Below are 17,510 nucleotides of genomic sequence, written 5' to 3'. Positions count from 1 at the left end.
AGAATCACCACGGTTGCACGTCTCTGCCAACCAGGTATGTTGTCATTTACCACCTTTGACCACCGAATAACCAATTGAGCACAAAATTACATTTTGAGAAGACAGCATTGTTTTCAATACAGAGTTTTATTTTGCAGGAGATTTGTGCAGTTTTAGCTTTTGTGTGTAGAGTTAAGAAAAACTGTAGTATTTGTTTTATATAATTAAAAAATAGGATAATTGCAATATCACTGCTATATTAAAGGTTTGATTCGACACTTCCTCCCTGACCGAGAGTATAAAAGCTAACAAGCAATGGTACAGATGATGATCTTCACATAATTCTACATAAATCTTCTTCAGTACTAAAACCAGCGTGCGTATCAGCGTTTGCTTACCTTTGAAGAAGACAAACCTGCCGTCGTGTCTCTCGTAGGCAGCGTCGATGTCTCCGGGCAGACCCCTCCAGAAGTGACCGATGGGCATGGTAGTTATCCAGAACCCTGTTCCTACGCACCCGCCAGAACCAGCGGCCCTGAGGGGGAAGACATGAACCGGTGTGTGTTGAGTGTGCGTCGTCTCTTATGGCCACTTGAACACAGCTTGAAAGACTCGCTGCTTTCTCTTTGTCTTTCTTTAACTCCTGAGGCTCGGAGCCAAAGCAAACCAAACAGGCATGGCTTCATATCTCATTCTAAGTGTATTTCTCTGAGGTCCGACGCTTGATGGTCATCATGCCAAGCAAACTGCGGCCCGCAGGATATCTAGACCAGAACGTACAATGAACCAACAACAGCGGATCCCCGGCAGGCTAATAATAGTCAAGTCTCCGCTCTGGTGGCTTTATTGCCCTCCCTCTGTTGATCACGGCCGGATACCAGAGAACTTTCATAAAAGAACTGTCGTCGGTGGCAAGAAACAAGGAAAATCACTGGTGGCGCATTTGAACCCGAGCACAGAGCACATATATCTACTCTTTATGCTGACAGATTTACACCAGCAGCCCTCACACTCATTCAGAAGTGGTGAGTCAGTAGCCCTGCTCGTCCTGGATAATGTAACGGTGAAACGCTCCGTGCTGCTTCTTTCTGGCAAGCGCAGCCAGTTCTGTCCTTCACGCAGGACACTCTGGCAGACAGGACGGCGCGGAACGGAACGGAGGCAGCTGAGGAACGCGGGCCGACCGAACGGGCCGCACGCTGCTCTGCGTCTGTGTGGTCTGACAGCCGGTCCTCTGCGGCGCCCAGATTAAGACCGAGTTGACCGTATTAGTCCTCGGCAGAACGGAGCGGATCTCCGTCTCTGTGGCCAGCCCTCTGCCGTGAAGAAGCACCAGGAGCGGAGAAGAGACATGACAGCCCCTTTCTTCTTCTATCGGACAGGGCTTTGTGCAGAAGAGAGAGTGGTACTGATGCTCCCGCAGTACGTTAAGTAAGTCGTTCTGCCTATGCAGAGCGAGAGCAGAGAAGAGCCATGTGTCCACCGCTAATAAGGGCAATTTATGAACAGCGGAGACATCGCAAATCTACATGAGGACAATTTGAATATGAACAGTGCAGTCGGAAATGAAGTCCACTGCTAAATGACAGTAAAACAAAGGAACTGATAGCAGTCAATGCTTGCCGACAACATAATATCTGATGTGCGTATGTCACTGACCACGGGACTATCAAGAAGTGAGAAAAGACGCAAGGCTGGAGCATTTCCAGGGAATATGGACACGTGTTGACCTGAGATGTTGCCGTTCCATCGTGTTGCCGCAAACACGGAACAGCACCAAAGTAATTACAATTCATTCTGTAGGGGAGTTCAAGGCCATCCGTCCAATAGTTTTTCACTAAAAAACAACAATTGTTAAACTTGCTGGGTGACACTAGCTGGGAAAAAGTCGAGGGATCACGAACAATTGTTAGGATTCATCCTCTGGGGACTGTGAATGTCCGTTCAAAATGTCATGGCGATCCCACAGATAGCTGTTGAGATGTTTCAGTCTGCAACGCATAGAGCCGCAGCGCTTGACGGCTGAACATGAAGAAACGAGGGGCCGACCGGTCGTCTGTATCTGTTTGAAAACCACCAGAGGGCTGGGAGAAAGTGAATTATGGAAACTGATTAAGGCTATCCAGACTAGCATCATGACTGTGGATGAAACCCAAGAACACGGACATTACTGGCTGGGATGAAACCCAAGAGCACAGATATAACCGTTGGACCACGTGCAGCACTCGTCCAGGCAGCTGTACGCCAAGTCTGATTACGACCGGTCAGCGTCAGAGGCGCTTACGCTCTCAGATAGGAGATATTCATAGGCCCATCTCTGTGTGTCTGGAGGCACAGGCCTCTGTTATATTCGACTCTCCGATAACACTAATGCAAACAGAAGCACCTGCATCCCTTTTTTTCCCCCCATCAGCTCAAAGTACTCTTATATTTCACTCTTGACACAGGCACGTCAGACGATGCGTCTCGTAGCTCGATACTGTCGGATATCTTCAGCCGTTTGAATCCCGACTGCTGAGCTTCCCCCGTGAAATGTCAGATATCACGACAGCGTCTGCTTTTCCTTTCCTTTCCCGGGTGTTCCCTGTCCAGCTCCGTCTGGTATCTGCACACCTCTTCAGCGCTCAGCGGTGCCAACGCCGGACACCTCCTCTGACCCTGAAACACGTCCTCACTTATCTCCGTAGAGCGGCGCTATGTATAGAGCGGCACCGAAGAGGTCCCGAAGAGGAGAAAGCACACAGGAAGAATGTTAACTTTCGACTTTTCACAAAGTCGAAAGTTAAACTTTTACTACTGGTATCTACCATGTTAATAAATGACTCAAAACACGATGTAGCTAATATGTTAATATCATACTAGTCAGATGGTTCCAGAGGTTCTTACAACCTTGTTGCGTTGCCCTTCTTCCTCTGGCCAGTCTTCTCCTAAGAGGAACACGTTCCCCGTGCTTTATTTATATCTATTTAACTGAAGTTATTGTCATGAATGTTGTTCAGTAATCTTGTTTACATAAAACGTGGCGTGGGTTGTGTGGGCGGTCACTGGGAAAGGTTTCGGTGGTCCGGTCTGAGTCTAGAAGTCCCTGATCGACACGGACCAGGAACCACTACCTCCAGGATGGGTGAAGACACTTAGCATATGTATCACAGCATGTGACCACATGGCTGAGTTGCATAATATCAGAAGATTAAATAAATAACACGAAACAGCTGACAGCAGCTTGAGCCAACAGTGAAATGACTTGTCCTGGCAAACAGCTTTCTAAAACCTCCTGAAGGTAAAAAGCCCGCTAATGGCTCTGCTTAGGAGTGTTTTGTTTGGGTCCAGGGGCTCTTTAATGCAAACACCTGACCACACTCCACCCTTTTAACAGTGTTCCGCCTCATAAAAGACACTGGCCCTGTTGGTTTACAATCCTCCAGGACCTGATTGAAAACAGACCCCTTGTTGGCTGTGCACACGCCATTTGTTTCAAACCGGTTCTACAGAAAAGGGATAACTAATTTATTGACACAGTTAAGCTGTCAGGCAGGCTCCTCTTGCTGGAAGCCCGCTGCATTTCCAAGCAAGGACATGTAGTAAACCACTGTGGAGGTCAGCATATCTCTTCCAAAGTTGTACGCTCATAACTGAGAAGCTAGCAGGTCCGTGGCGGAGTTCAAATCCTCAAGCCAGTTACCTTGAAGACGAACATCTCTCCTCGGAGCACAGCGACCGTGTCAAAGTTCCCTTCACAGATATTGGGTCCATAGTGGTCTGGTCTTTCGGTGGTCCTGGGGCGGTCGGGGTGCCGAGGAGGCGTCTGAGGGGGCCTGGGCTCCGGTCGACGGGGGATCACGGTGGGCAGGGCCTGGGTGGGGCCGCCGTCCGGTTGGCCTGTATGGACAAACGGACAGGAGAGGGGTTAACATGATTCATCACACTCTCATCAATGGTACATCTTTTACATGCAGACGGATACAGCGGGGAGGCGGTTAGCTTAGCTTAGCATAAAGAATGGAAACTGGCTGTTTCCAAAAAATGGTATGGTTTTATTCAAAGTAGAGTGATATCAGGCCAAAAGAAGTCACAATATCTATATTATCACGATAATCAACAAAACAATGATGACAAAGCTATCAGTCAAATTCTTCTTTAACTTTGTTTTTGAGCTTTTTGTCTATTTTTTTCAATCAATACATAACTGTATTAGGACGTGATTTAAGGGGCGCTGGAACATTTACACAATATGTTTGATATTATTTTTTGTACAGAGATAAATGTGCTACTTAGTGATCTTTAGAGGTATTGTTAAAAGAAACACCAGCTCACGTCCTGGTGATTCAACACACTGTAAGGAGAGCGTCGTCCACCAAACACCCTACCGTAGATCTGCTGTATGCCCCGCAGATCGTCCTCGGGCAACTGGAAGTTCTCCGTCTCCATCCACTGGTAAAAGGGAGCCATGATGGCCAGCGGGTTGTTGGAGTGCTCTAAACCCAGGGCGTGGCCCAGTTCGTGCACCGCCACCAGGAAGAGGTCGTTACCTGTGTGGACAATCGTAGAATACGCACTCTTAATATCTCTAGAAAGGGATCGCTCGAGTGTGTTCAGAAGAAGAAAGAGAGAATACATGTATCCCAATAAGGAAGTCCTGATAAATCCATGCAGTCAATAAGAATGGCTGCTGGTTGTTCTCTCCCAGCTACGACGCCAGTACAAATCTCCACAGATCTAACCCTAATTGGTGTTGTGAATCAACACACATTTCTAACACTGCTACCCAATCAAAAGATGCCGTTGTCCACTGCAACGATTACACAATGACAAGTCTGCCGCTCAGCTGTGACACACTGACCTCTTACAGACCACAATGGACCAACATGTGAGTTCGTCTCTGCAGGGACTTTGGGTGCTTCCCCCTCAGTCAACACCTCTTTGTTGCCCGGCCCCGCTCTCCGTGAACTCTGAACTCGCGAGCCATTTTGTCGGGCGCGATGGCGCAGCGTGGATTGGTCGGATTTTAGCGTTAGTGACATCATGCTGTCGGGGGAATTGGGACCTGGTGATGTCACTGCTGTGTGTGTGTGTGTGTGTGTGTGTGTGTGTGGGGGGGGAGGGGGGGGGGGGGAAGACACTCTGGATGCCTGTCCTTGTGCATCTCCTCATTTGTGCAAAAGACACACACACACACACACACACACACACACACAGTGCACATCTCCCCCACCATCTGTAATTTCAGAGTCACATGAATGTCCTCGCGGCGTCCTAAGCCGTGAGGGGAGAAAACAGCAGAGGGGGCGAGACGGAGTGCTAGAGTTTGGCCGAGGATGGAGAGAGAGAGAGAGAGAGAGATAAAGAGGTCTTTGTGAGGTAACTGTGACAACCGCTCAGTTGGACGGAGAAAAGCGGCGTCAGACTTCAAAGGTCTCGGCGAAGTTAGGAGTTCAGCCAGTGCAACTATTGCTATTTCTGACTCCACATTTTGTCATTCAAGTCCCACTTCAGCTCTCCCGAGGCACCGTTGGCTTGTTTACCACGTCTCACACCTCCCAGCGAAGGACACGCACGCTAAAGCAGCGCCGCGACAACCGAAGAGCCCTCTGCCAGTGACTTACTCACATCACTCTCATCTGACCACAGACAATGAAAGCCTCTGACCTTTATATCTGAGTGAGGTGTGTTTTAGGGAGATGAAAAGCTCAAAAAAAGCTGTTTTTTTGTCGGAGCCTCCGTGTGAAAAGAAGGCTGACTAATGGCACCGTGCGTCACAAGGTTTACACCAACACAACTGTCCTCCGCTGACGAATGAGACTGAGCTCAAGGGAAAAGGAGAAAGAGAAGCAACCACGGCTGCAAAGAATGGATGAAAGGTATGTGTGCTTTTACCGCCAGCTGACGTCTCATCTTTTATGTGTGGCTATTGATCCCTAAGACAAAGCCCCGCCTAAAAGGAGGTCAGAGGTCAGGCTTCCGGGCAGGGCAGATGACTTCTCATTTTAAACAATTCTACTGTTTCATGCGAGGATAAGATGCAATCTCTTCTACTTGTGTTTGCCCCAGCATATGAACAGTGGTTCTGGAGGAATTGTCCTGAAATATCTGCGTCGGTACTGCGGTACCGGTGATCGGTGAATGGGTTATTTGTCGGATTCATCAATTAGTCATTCATTTAGTCTAAAAAATGAAAAAAAAGAACCGTAGATTGGTTGCTGTTTTGATTGACAATTGCCACAACAGATCTACTGAATGAAGCTTAATTGGTCTGAATGCTGTACAACACAAAAGACACGGTCACCCAATCAGCCGGTCGGTGGATCAATCTGCATGACAAAATTCAAATTTCACCACCGGATTGAACGCTGAAGTTAAATGAGGACTTTGTCTGTGAAAAGTGTGAATAATTAGACGTGTGTCCAACTCAAGTGGGACAGGATTGTAATTTGCTTCTGCTTTGCTTTTAAGCAGCGCGGTGCAACAAAGGGACCGGTCTAAAGAGTGGAACACCCTCCCACTTACTGTGGCATTCCTCCGTCCCTGTGATCTGTCCTGCTGCACATCCCACACACAGCTGATCACAGAGATACACGCACACACACACAGTGTGTCTGTCTGTCTGTGCCTGTTGTGTGTATGGAGATAACAGGGCAAGAAAGCCCATTGTTGCGAGAAAAAGAAAATCTCTCAGCAGGGTTAATGGGTGCACCGCAAGAGGAGGAACTGAAGACTCGTTCAGACTGAAGACATTTTCTTAATCCTCGCTGCTGCGTATGATGAGCTTAGTGCTAGACGTTGGTGCTAAGAGTTGTAATTGGGTTTGGGGTTCATCTCAAAGAATGTGTTCGGATGGGTTTGGGCAATGATTTCAGCAAACTGAAGTCCTCAAAAACACGTGCCTGGCGCTGCTCGCACAGAGGGATCACAGAGGTAATGGATTAGTGTAGGTTAGAGAACTACAAAGAGGTGGGCTTTGAACCTGCACAGAGGTAAACGGGGCAGCCGGAGCCTGACACATGAGAGATGATGTGGCTAGCTGAGCCGGGCCAACTCTAGTTAGGGGCGGAGCAAAGCGACGGGGACAGCTGTTTGCAATCAGCCGTGCAGATCCATTACAACCGATCCATGACACGACACGGGGCTGCAGACTGCTCATCGGCTGGAATGGCCGAGCGCCTAAGTAACCACCGAAATCCCTAAAGACCGAAAGAAAAGGCTTCCCAACACTCCATCAAAACCTCCACCCACCTGAAGCCGCCGCATAAGACGGCGTTTCTGTTCCTAAAGACCTCTCCTAGAAAGGTGTTTGTTGTAGATTGGCGGGCTTGGAAGGACATTTTCCTCCCACTTGTTATTTCTGCTTTCAGCTATTTTCCTTTGTAGCATTTGGCCGTGACTAAAGAAAACCACCGCTGTCCCTAAAATCCGCAACGCAACAGACGTTCCCTCATTCCACCGGCGGTGAGCGTTTACCTTGTATGTTCTGGTTCCCTATGGTCCACGGTTCATCCGAGTCAAAGTGGGTGTCCCCGCCCATCCCGGGTCCCGGGAAGTAGGCGTGCGCCAGGAAGCCTCCCTCCCCATCAAAAGGAGAGCTGTCTCCGTGGAAGCCCGAAGCGAAGAAGATCATAATGTCGGGCTCCTTGCGGCGTCCGTATTTGATCTCCTGGTAGGGAATCTCGTCAAAGGTCAGCGGCGTCACCCTCTCCCAGACTTTGAACGCCCGACGGATGGCTTCGTATGAGTTGTACTCTCCGATCTTGGGAGTGTAGTTCTGGATGCTACGGGAACAAATGAGGGAAGAGGGAAAAGCGTATCACTTTGTGGATTCATAGGCAACAAAGGAAATGAAAAATGAAGAATTCATTCAAATCCCCAACTTGAAAACATTCTTTTTTCACAGTAGCCTCCTACAACGAGTAAGACTAGCACACCGTCTTTCTGTTACCTGTAAGTGAGGTGGCCCTTGTTCCATTTATGTCCCGTGAGGGCGTAGCGTTTCCGCCGCACGTTGGTTTTGATCTGGCCTCCAAACTTGTCGGGCACACCGCAGCGGGGTCTCTTCATGGCGCTGAAGGAGTTAAAAAGGAAGTCAGCAGCAGGAAGGAGAGGAGATGAAGGGGAACACCATGTCGAAACCTCCACTTTCTCCTCTTGATGTCTGTGTTCTTTGTGTTGTTTAATTTAAAGCCGCCTAGTGCAGCCAGCTCACCGATCCTGTTCTTCAAAAGGAACCCTGTCCTGTCCTAGTTACAAGTCCATGTTGCCAAAATCTAGGTCAAACCGTCCTATTAACAAAAAACATTTCAGCGGCTCTTCAAAACTATCAATTTAACTACAGTTTGGGGCCTAACATGTGCTGCAGGACAGTGTTTTTTCTTATGAGTGGGTGTAAGTCTTTAATCCGTGCTGACCTGATGGTTTGAGGGTCCATCTGTCCAGTGACCTCCAGGCTGTAGAACCGCTGCATGTCGGCGATGGCGTTGGACAGGATCTGAGCCGATCGCATGGTGGACATCTGTCTGCTGGCCTGGGGCAGGTACCCGTACATCCTCAGCCATGACTGGAGACAGGAAGAGAAGCACACAGGAACCTGTTACAGATACTGAGTATTCCTAAAAGATACCCAGTATCTGGGGGGGGGGGGGGGTAATGACAGACTTTAGGGAGAAAGCGTGAAATCTAGCCCAATCACAGATGACGCAAAAGTCCATCCCACCTGTTAATGTGGAAACCTAATATGACGCGCACACACACACACACACACACACACACCGGGTAGTCTGAGACACCAGATAGGCCGACACATGGACACGCTCCCCACGGGTGGTGCAGGGGGGGGGGGGGGGGGGGGGGGCAGCAGGGCGTGTGTCTGAGCATGCACGTGTGCTCACGCACGTCTCTGTTCACCCTCGTCTTTCACAACGCTTTCTTGATAAGTGTTTACTTGTCTACTCTTTAAACTCCTTACTCACCTCAGCTCAGTCTCTCTTTCTCTCTCTCACACACACACACACACACACACACACACACACACATACAGAACATTTTATAAATCTGACATAATGTATCAAATAAGCACGCTGGAAACATGGACAGTATGTTCTGCCCACCGTGCTGGTAGGAGGGCAGAGATGCACCGAGTTTTTATAGCTTTTCTTTAACAGAAAATTCTATTGTTTGTTCTTACATATCAGAGAAGAAGCCGGGAAAATCTGATTCTATACTGTGTATAGTATATATATATCTCAAACTATGTATTGACGTGTCTATTCACGCACTGAATCAGTACAATGTAAAGGTGTGTGACTGTGTGTACTACATGATATTAATTGACAGACAAAGGGTTTATTATGCTGTATGTGCGTCCCACACAAACAAAATGTCCCCACGGTCCAATGAAAAGGAATTACAAAGAGCCTCCCAGACCTCCCTTGATTTACCGTTTCCCCTCTCCTCCCTGAGCATCCCGCTCTGTCTGCACCACTACAACAAGACTGCATGTAATAGAGCCCACCGATGAGAGCAATGGACCTCAGCGACACAGAGCCGCTGACGTGAAGTGACCGGCCCGGTCGGGTGACACCAAACCTCCGCATGTGTCCTTCCTCCACCGTTAGAGCAGACTAATGCAGCAACGTCCGATCAATCAATCACTGTCAGCGGCTGAGCCGAGTCTGACGGAGCCCGACGGCCTCTCATCCATCACCATGATCATTGGGATCAATTACGGCACTAGATGACTACTGTCAGCCGTTAAATATATAAGCCCTCTGATGAAGCAGCGCCTCTGAAGGTTAAGCTTTTACTGCAAAAGTTCTTCTGACGGCAGCGAGAAAGATGTTTGTGAGAAGCAGAAGCAGACGATCTCTACGTCTCTGTCTCTCTTTAAGTTAGAAAACAGATTCCATAAAACGCATCTTCAATGCGGTCAATGTCTGCGGTGGAAACACGGCACACCGAAAGGAGCCGAGCGGAGACCCCCGGTGTCTCTAGGCTCTCTCTCTCTCTCTCTCTGCTGGCGGTCCAGGAGGTCCGGGGTGCACACCGGGCGTTCGAGCCCTCGGCTCCCTCGCAGCCCGCTTCATCTTTGTAGAGACGGGCTGCTATGTGCTGAGCTCTGTGCTACTGCAGCAGTTCATGCCCTTATATATAGCATTGCGTATTATTATAAATTATAAAACGCTATACGCTTTGTAATATATGTGTTGTGTCACCCTATACCGTCCCATTATACTGCATACTATACTATATGTACACAAGTACTTTGGTATTGAGAGAGCACACGTATCTCGTTATTGCGCAGTAAACACACGATACTAAAGCTGTTTAGTTCAGTCTGTTGTACATTTTGTCTACCTGCAGTTTACGTGTTCGATCTGAATAGAGATTAAACATTTTTTTGATATGAGTGCAGTTGTCACCGCGATCATATTTTGTTTCTTCTCCCGCTGCTGTAACACCTAATTTCGCCTCGGGGATCAATTAAGAGTTATCTCATCTCGCTCGCATGTTATTAACACCTTTATTATTTCCCCTTGCAGACGTGGAGCTTAAAAAACTTCCGGATTCTCTCTCTCTCTCTCTCTCTCTCTCTCTCTCTCTCTCTCTCTCTGTGGGTGCAGGAAGAGTAGTACAGAGGGCTGAACTGGACGTGACCCTGACCAACCTCTGCCTTTAAGATAAGGAAGCTTCAGCAAACACACACACACACACACACACACACACACACACACACACACACACACACACACACTGTCCAATGCAAACATGCACTTCCTGACACACTATCTAAATACTCTCTCACCCGAACACACACACACACACACACACACACACACACAGGCCAGGGAAACAGGTGGCAGGGTTCACAAAACACTCATTCTCATGAGTGTTTTGAAGAGAATACAATACATGGATTTACTAAATGCCCCCCCCCCCCCCCCCCACACACACACACACGGTCGTCATTGCAGCAGTGATAGCGCTTGATGAAAAAGGGAAATGCCTTCACGTCCGTTGACGTTAGTGGAATCCGATGTTGTCTCTGCACACTTCAGGACAAGTATTCACAGCAGGCTGCAGTCGGGTTAACGCGCTGGGAGCTGCAGCGCCGTATGGAGGCACGAGAACCCGTCGCCTCGTCGCCTCGAGCGGCAAAGCTCCTCAGTGCGGCCGCTCACCTTCCCTCATCAGCTGGGCTGAATACAAAACAAGAGGGAGAGCCTCGTGTACGCTCGGCCTCCTCTATTAAATCTTTCAAAGAGTCCTTGAGCTCACCTGCCAAAACCAGACCCAGCTATATACAAGGAGTTGTAAAAGCTGCCAGGACTGTGTGTGTGTGTGTGTGCGTGTGTGTGTGTGTGTGTGTGTGTGTGTGTGTGTGTGCCCGCCACAATGTCAGCCAAGATACTAACAGGGCTTTTATTCCGAGACTTGGTCCGCTGCCATCTCTTACCCCCCAAAGTCCGACCAAAGAGGATGAATAAGTAAAAGGAGCAGCGGGACAGACGGAGACACGGAGAGGCCCCTTCTTCTGCAAGACGATACGGCGCTATGGACAGACGTGGGACGCGTGCAGGGACACGTAGACGTGATTCTGCAAAACGCTAGAACTGCTCCGAGCGTGTTAATAAATGCATGATCACCATTCTTCCTGCCTCGCACCGTCAGTCTCTGTAGCAACGCGAGTCTTTGAGGCCAATCACAGGGGACTGGAATGCGAAGAGACAGCATGCTGCAGATTACACGGATACACCGAGGATACGAGGTTGAGGAAGTTGCCCCGTTATGTGCGGCAATGAGCCACAGATCGGCCCCTCGGCTCGCTGATACCAACTCTGCTTTAGCTACAAGTTGCTGTCGTGCACTTTTAGGATTCTCTGCGCGCAGCTGGTCATGACCACGTATCTTTCTCTCGTCCTCTTCCTCGCAAGTTATCTCTCACAGCTCTCTCTCTCTCTCTCTCTCTCTCTCTCTCTCTCTCTCTCTCTCTCTCTCTCTCTCTCTCTCTCTCTCTCTCTCTCTCTGGACAAAAGGCTCCATTGTATTTCCTGGGATGCCTTGGAGTCCCGGGCACCAGCATGTTTGTGCACTGTCTGTGTGTGTGTGTGTGTGTGTGTGTGTGTGTGTGTGTCTATGTATATGTGTGTGTGTCCCAGTTAGAGAACAGCTGTCACATTCAGCCATCACATGCCGCACAGCTGAGACCGACCGCCGCCGTCTCCCGTCCACGTCCTCGTCCTCCCTCCATCTTCGTCTCACTTTCCGTCTCTCACAGACGACCCGGCCACAGGTTTCTCTCGGTTCTGTTTCCTTTCTTCAATCAAAAAACTTCTCAGATTCTCCTCACAGTCATGATCTCTCTCTCTCTCTCTCTCTCTCTCTCTCTCTCTCTCTCTCTCTTTTGCTTCGCTCTTCTCTCTTCCCACCGCGTCCTCTTTATCCAGACAGAGTGGGAGTAGAGGTCCCGGGCCAAACCCTAAACACATGGATTGAACTACATCTGAAGGGAGGGGATCACATTGAAAACAAGACAACGTGATTCAGTCGGGGTTGGCCGATGCTTTCTATTTCCATATCGTCCAAACGAGTTTGCGATTCGATCGGCAGGAGTAAGTGGGGATGGGGGACGACTTAGTCTTAGTGTGAAAGAAAAGTCTTGTATTTGGCAGGGATCAACATGAACTTTCAAAACCAGGTATCAGCTTTTGGTAGCCGAAAACAGAAAACATGACTGCCAATCCCTCCAAATGTTTGCCAGCGGCCACCCTTACTGTTGAGCCCTGTTTATGGATATGATGGGCGTCACCCAGTGGCCAAAGGTGAGCATAAGGAAACCACACAGCCTCTGTGCTGGCCATGTAGACGATGAGAGCCAGGGAGGGACGTCTGGCGGAGCTCCGGAGGGATCGAACCTTTAAGCTTTCTGCAAGCAACGCAGTTAAAGTAACGGGAACAACAAACAGTGAAGGAAAGACAGCAACCGTTTCACAGCATCACGTCACAATCCAAATCATATCTATGACCATAGAACTACTCTCACGTAACACAGACGAGAACTGGTTGGTTGTGAAGTTAATTTAGCTCCACCAGAAACCTCTTTAAATGCACAGTAGGGCTAATACTTGAGATTACGTCTGACCTTAAATCGTCAATATACAGGCCTCATGCCAGTGTGTGAATAATCTTTAAAGTGATATAGTTTCAACACAAACAGAGACAGGCTGCTATGAACCAGACAAAGCATCATTTTTACAGAATTCCATAAGTTACCTCTCCTTTGTTTTAGCAAGTAAGACTTCACAGATATGGAGAGAGTCCAGCCTATTTTCTAAAAAAAAAACACAAACATTACAGCTATGAGTGAGAGCCAGTGTTCCTCTCAGACTCCAGAGAAAACGCTCATCAGCCACAAAGACCAACGAGCGACCCGATGAAGGCCGGGTCTGCCCATCACAAAGGTCAGGGGGCGGGTCGTCTCCAAGTCATCACGTACTAGCTGCTCGTCTCAACGCAGACACCCTCTGCTGCTGCTACACGTTCAAGTCATCTGAACTTATGAGATGGAAAGCGACAGGTGCTTATTACAATTTCCCATGAAGCAGCAACAACAACAACAACAACAACAACCCTGGTGTAATAAATTGACTACTAATGCGAACAGCTGTGTTCTGCACATTAAGAGTTTTAAGAGAGTAGTGTGTGGTGCCCTCTTTATGTTCTCCATGCTTTGTAATTATGTTGGTTATTAAATAAATAGCTACCCAGTAAAAGAACTGCTGGGGGGGGGGATGTTTTTCATTGGCTTGATTTTTACGCAAAAATAGTCTTTCTTTGTCTTTCATTTAGCAACAAGTGCTTAGGAATTCCTAATCAGTCAACGCATTGTGTAAACCCTCCATCTCTTGTCTCAGTAAGATACATTAGCAAACACCTGCACACACACACACACACACACACACACACACACACACACACACACACACACACACACACACACACTACCACTTTAGACGATGTTGCAACCTGGCTGACAAGCAGACCCCCCCCCCCCATCCCGGTCACTGAGTTTGGTAAAAGCAAGCTCACCTCTAATGACCGGGTGGTCTGTCTGTCTGTCTGTCTGGCTGTCTCTCTGGCTGTCTGTCTGTCTCTCTGTCTGTCTGTCTGTCTCTCTGTCTGTCTGTCTCTCTGTCTGTTTGTCTGTCTGTCTCTCTCTCTGTCTGTCTCTCTGTCTGTCTGTCTCTCTGTCTGTCTGTCTGTCTCTCTGTCTGTCTGTCTGTTTGTCTGGCTGTCTCTCTGGCTGTCTGTCTGTCTCTCTGTCTGTCTCTCTGTCTGTTTGTCTGTCTCTCTGTCTGTCTCTCTGTCTGTTTGTCTGTCTCTCTGTCTGTCTGTCTGTCTGTCTCTCTGTCTGTCTCTCTGTCTGTCTGTCTCTCTGTCTGTCTCTCTGTCTGTCTGTCTGTCTCTCTGTCTGTCTGTCTCTCTGTCTGTCTGTCTGTCTGTCTGTCAAACAACAAACAATGCTCCGTCACTAATCACCTCGTCGGCATGAAGTCAGCTCTCATCCCTCTCAAAAAACAAACAAGTGTGCTGGTTGGCTGCCGGACTGGCGAAACAAAAAATGCAGGAAGTGCCGGGTCACGTTCCAACTTGCTACTTTGGCCTCTAACGGCACACCTAGAACCTGTGTGCAGGTGTCCCTGATGGTCAACAGGTCAGGGGAAAAGACATTAAACATAATATTAGCCGGACAGGCCCCACTTCTGGTCTGTATAACGATGATCAGTACAAGTGCAATGAGCGTGACAGTGCTTCGCTTTTGTGTGTTTTCACATTTACTGAAATATTTTAAGCACAAACCTAAATTTGAGCACAGTAAAGGAGGGTCCAGAGGCCACCAAGTGGGGTTTTTTGAGAATGGTGTGATGGGGGTGATCAGAAGAAGAAAACATCTTCATAAAACATGTCTGATTACTGAAAGAGGTGGAGGTCAAAAGAGAGTGTTTAAGGATTATTAAGGATATTATATTATTATAGACTGTACACCTGACAGTCAAGCATATAAACCACATGGCTAAAAATAAGTGTGTTCAGGGTCTCATTATAATAATACAATTAATAGTATGATCATAACCCGGATGTTGTGCGCTGGATGGTCCTGCGTTCTGATTGGCTAGCTCGTGTCCGAAGCTGTTACACAGGTAAACGCGACCACTCCACATCAGTTGATTTAAAGTGAAGCACACGAACACAGCCATGCATCTATACATACACACAGTAGAAGCCCACTGGCCTGGAGAATTGTGTGTCTACCTCTGAGTTGAAGGGGCCGTCATCCTCCGCTCCCCGCGCCACGAGCGCACACAGCCACAGCGCGAGGAAAGTCCGTCTCCAGAGCAACCAGACGCAGCTGTTCCGCGAGGTGGGAGCCATGGTCCGCGCGTGCTGATCAGGTCGTGGTTCTATCTCGCCGGGTGCAGTGCGATGTCTTCGACGAGTTTTACTCGCAGTATTGGTAGTTGTATGCGGTAAAAGCCCTAATAAAAAAATAACTACTGTAAAGTACTCCCTAGAAAGAATGCTACGACAAGTCTTCAACAGTGCGCGAGCGTCCTGGGAAAGAGCTCCATGCCAGTTTTTACAGTCAGAGCCGCACTACAGACCGAGCTGAGTTCGCTCATGTGTGAGCCTCCGAGCGCGCACCGTCTCACTTTTCTTCACGTAGCCTGCTGTTATCTAGCGGGTTACCCACGAGTGGATAATTTACGAACATGTTCGAATCCAGTGATCTCGTGACAATGCCTGTTGACGTGCAGTTAAAAGTCCACCCTGAGAAAGTTGCAAACTTTAGTCTAAAAGCAGCGACCAAATGATGAGCCCAAAGTTGACCGACTCCTTCGGCAGAGGCTTCGCGCAGTGTCGTTGCTGTAAGCGAACGCGGCTGTTTTAGCTCGCGACCTCTCTTGTAAAAAAAGAAGGAAAAAAAAGATATATATTTATAAATATATATATATATATATATATATATATATGACGTGCCTTCTACGTCCAGTTTTCCCTTTGCCCAGAGGAAGCCGATACTTAGCTCTAGTTGCTATCAGTCATGTCCCGGTTCAGTGGCTCTGTGTGTTGTCTCCCTACCGGAGCAGGGCGGACTGCGGCTCCGCAGCTCGTGGTGTTTCGGCACCTTTTACGAACGTTGGGATGCCAGCGTCAAGTGTGACGACACGGCAACGAGGTGTCCCTGTCATGCCTTTCACAATAAAAGGCAGAGTAGCCCGAAGCGTCCTGGCGGACCTGATTGTAATGGAAATGAAAAACAGAATGAGTGGAAACTAATACAGAACGCCCCCCCCCCCCTAAAAATACATTTTACTTTCAATTTTTCTTCTCAAATATTGTCTTATCAACATCACAGTTTAAAACGTTGAAAAGTTCGAGGGAGCTCATGAAACAGATATATTAGCTAAATTAATCATCGTAGTAATATTTGACATAGGCAGTCAGTGTGACTGCAAACAGCATGCTTCTGTTTCATAGTCAAATTATTTAAAAAGAAAAGTTTCTTCGCTCTTATTTTGAAGGTAAATAATTTCCGGCATTGTATTTTCTTTCTGTGTCCGACTTGATGGAGCTGACCAACTACAATGCGCTATCAACCGGACGGATGGAGGTGGAAGTGGGGAGGGAGCAAAGAAAGAGCCCGAAGCGGACGTCGATACACACACACACACACACACACACACACACACACACACACACACACACAATCTCAATATCACAGGAAGTAGGCTACTGATAAGACATGAGATTTTAACCCACCATTATGTGTGATGAACTAACTGTAAACTCACTGTTCATTAACCAATATGACAAAGTAAGTTTCGTTTACTTTATGTTTGCAACGGCATCTTTCCTGTTCTGCTCTTTGAAATCCTTATCCGCCATGACAAATTCCTTGTAGGTGCAAACGTCCTTGGCAATAAACGGTTCTGATTTTTAGAATTAATGTAGCCCTGCTTTCTTTAGAATAAATGATAATAATAATAAAAACATTCCGGTACAGTCAGCACGCGCCCAGGTGAGAAGGAAGCACCCGACATCGCTGCAGGGGGGGTTAACAGGAGAGTAGAGAATGATCCCAGCTCCCGAGGCAGTCCCTGTCCTCTGCGCCCTCTCTGAGACCGTGGAGAGACATGTCTACACAATGAGATCCCTATCAGGGGGTCCGATCCAAGGCAAAAAAGGAAGTAGCTATTTGCCAAATGGGCATGTTGAGGTCTTCTAGAACCACAAATCGTATCCGCAGCTGCCTATTGTCATTCAGTAAGGAGTCACGCACAAAAAAAAAGATTAAAGAAGGCGAGCGAGAGGGTGACCATGATGGGTCCATGCGGTCTGAAGCCATCGGAATACCAGGAGATGTTTTGAAGTCATTCTTCTTTTAGTCTGAAAGGGTTCACTTATCTTTGTGGCCTGGGGTCAACAGTCTCCCTAACACACACAGAGGTCTCCGCTCAGCCCCCCTTAAGCTCTTCTCAACATTT

General features: G+C 48.1%; 1 protein-coding gene across 1 annotated transcript in view; it reads right to left on the bottom strand.

Moving 5' to 3' along the window:
* Nucleotides 1-16,113, bottom strand: part of LOC137872489 (matrix metalloproteinase-15-like) — a 22,952-nt gene extending 6,839 nt beyond the window's left edge. Inside the window, 8 exon segments of the mRNA XM_068710710.1 lie at nucleotides 378-466; nucleotides 468-514; nucleotides 3,662-3,858; nucleotides 4,347-4,508; nucleotides 7,435-7,742; nucleotides 7,910-8,032; nucleotides 8,376-8,524; nucleotides 15,277-16,113. Coding sequence (XP_068566811.1) covers nucleotides 378-466; nucleotides 468-514; nucleotides 3,662-3,858; nucleotides 4,347-4,508; nucleotides 7,435-7,742; nucleotides 7,910-8,032; nucleotides 8,376-8,524; nucleotides 15,277-15,396 — 1,195 coding nt within the window. The 5' untranslated portion in view covers nucleotides 15,397-16,113.
* Nucleotides 16,114-17,510: the final 1,397 nt, after the last annotated feature.

The sequence above is a fragment of the Cebidichthys violaceus genome, unplaced genomic scaffold, assembly GCF_023349555.1.
Source record: "Cebidichthys violaceus isolate CVI_PGR_0920_01 unplaced genomic scaffold, fCebVio1.0.p SCAF_16, whole genome shotgun sequence".
NCBI classification, from domain to species: Eukaryota; Metazoa; Chordata; class Actinopteri; order Perciformes; family Stichaeidae; genus Cebidichthys; species Cebidichthys violaceus.
This window is presented reverse-complemented; position numbering and strand designations above follow the sequence as displayed.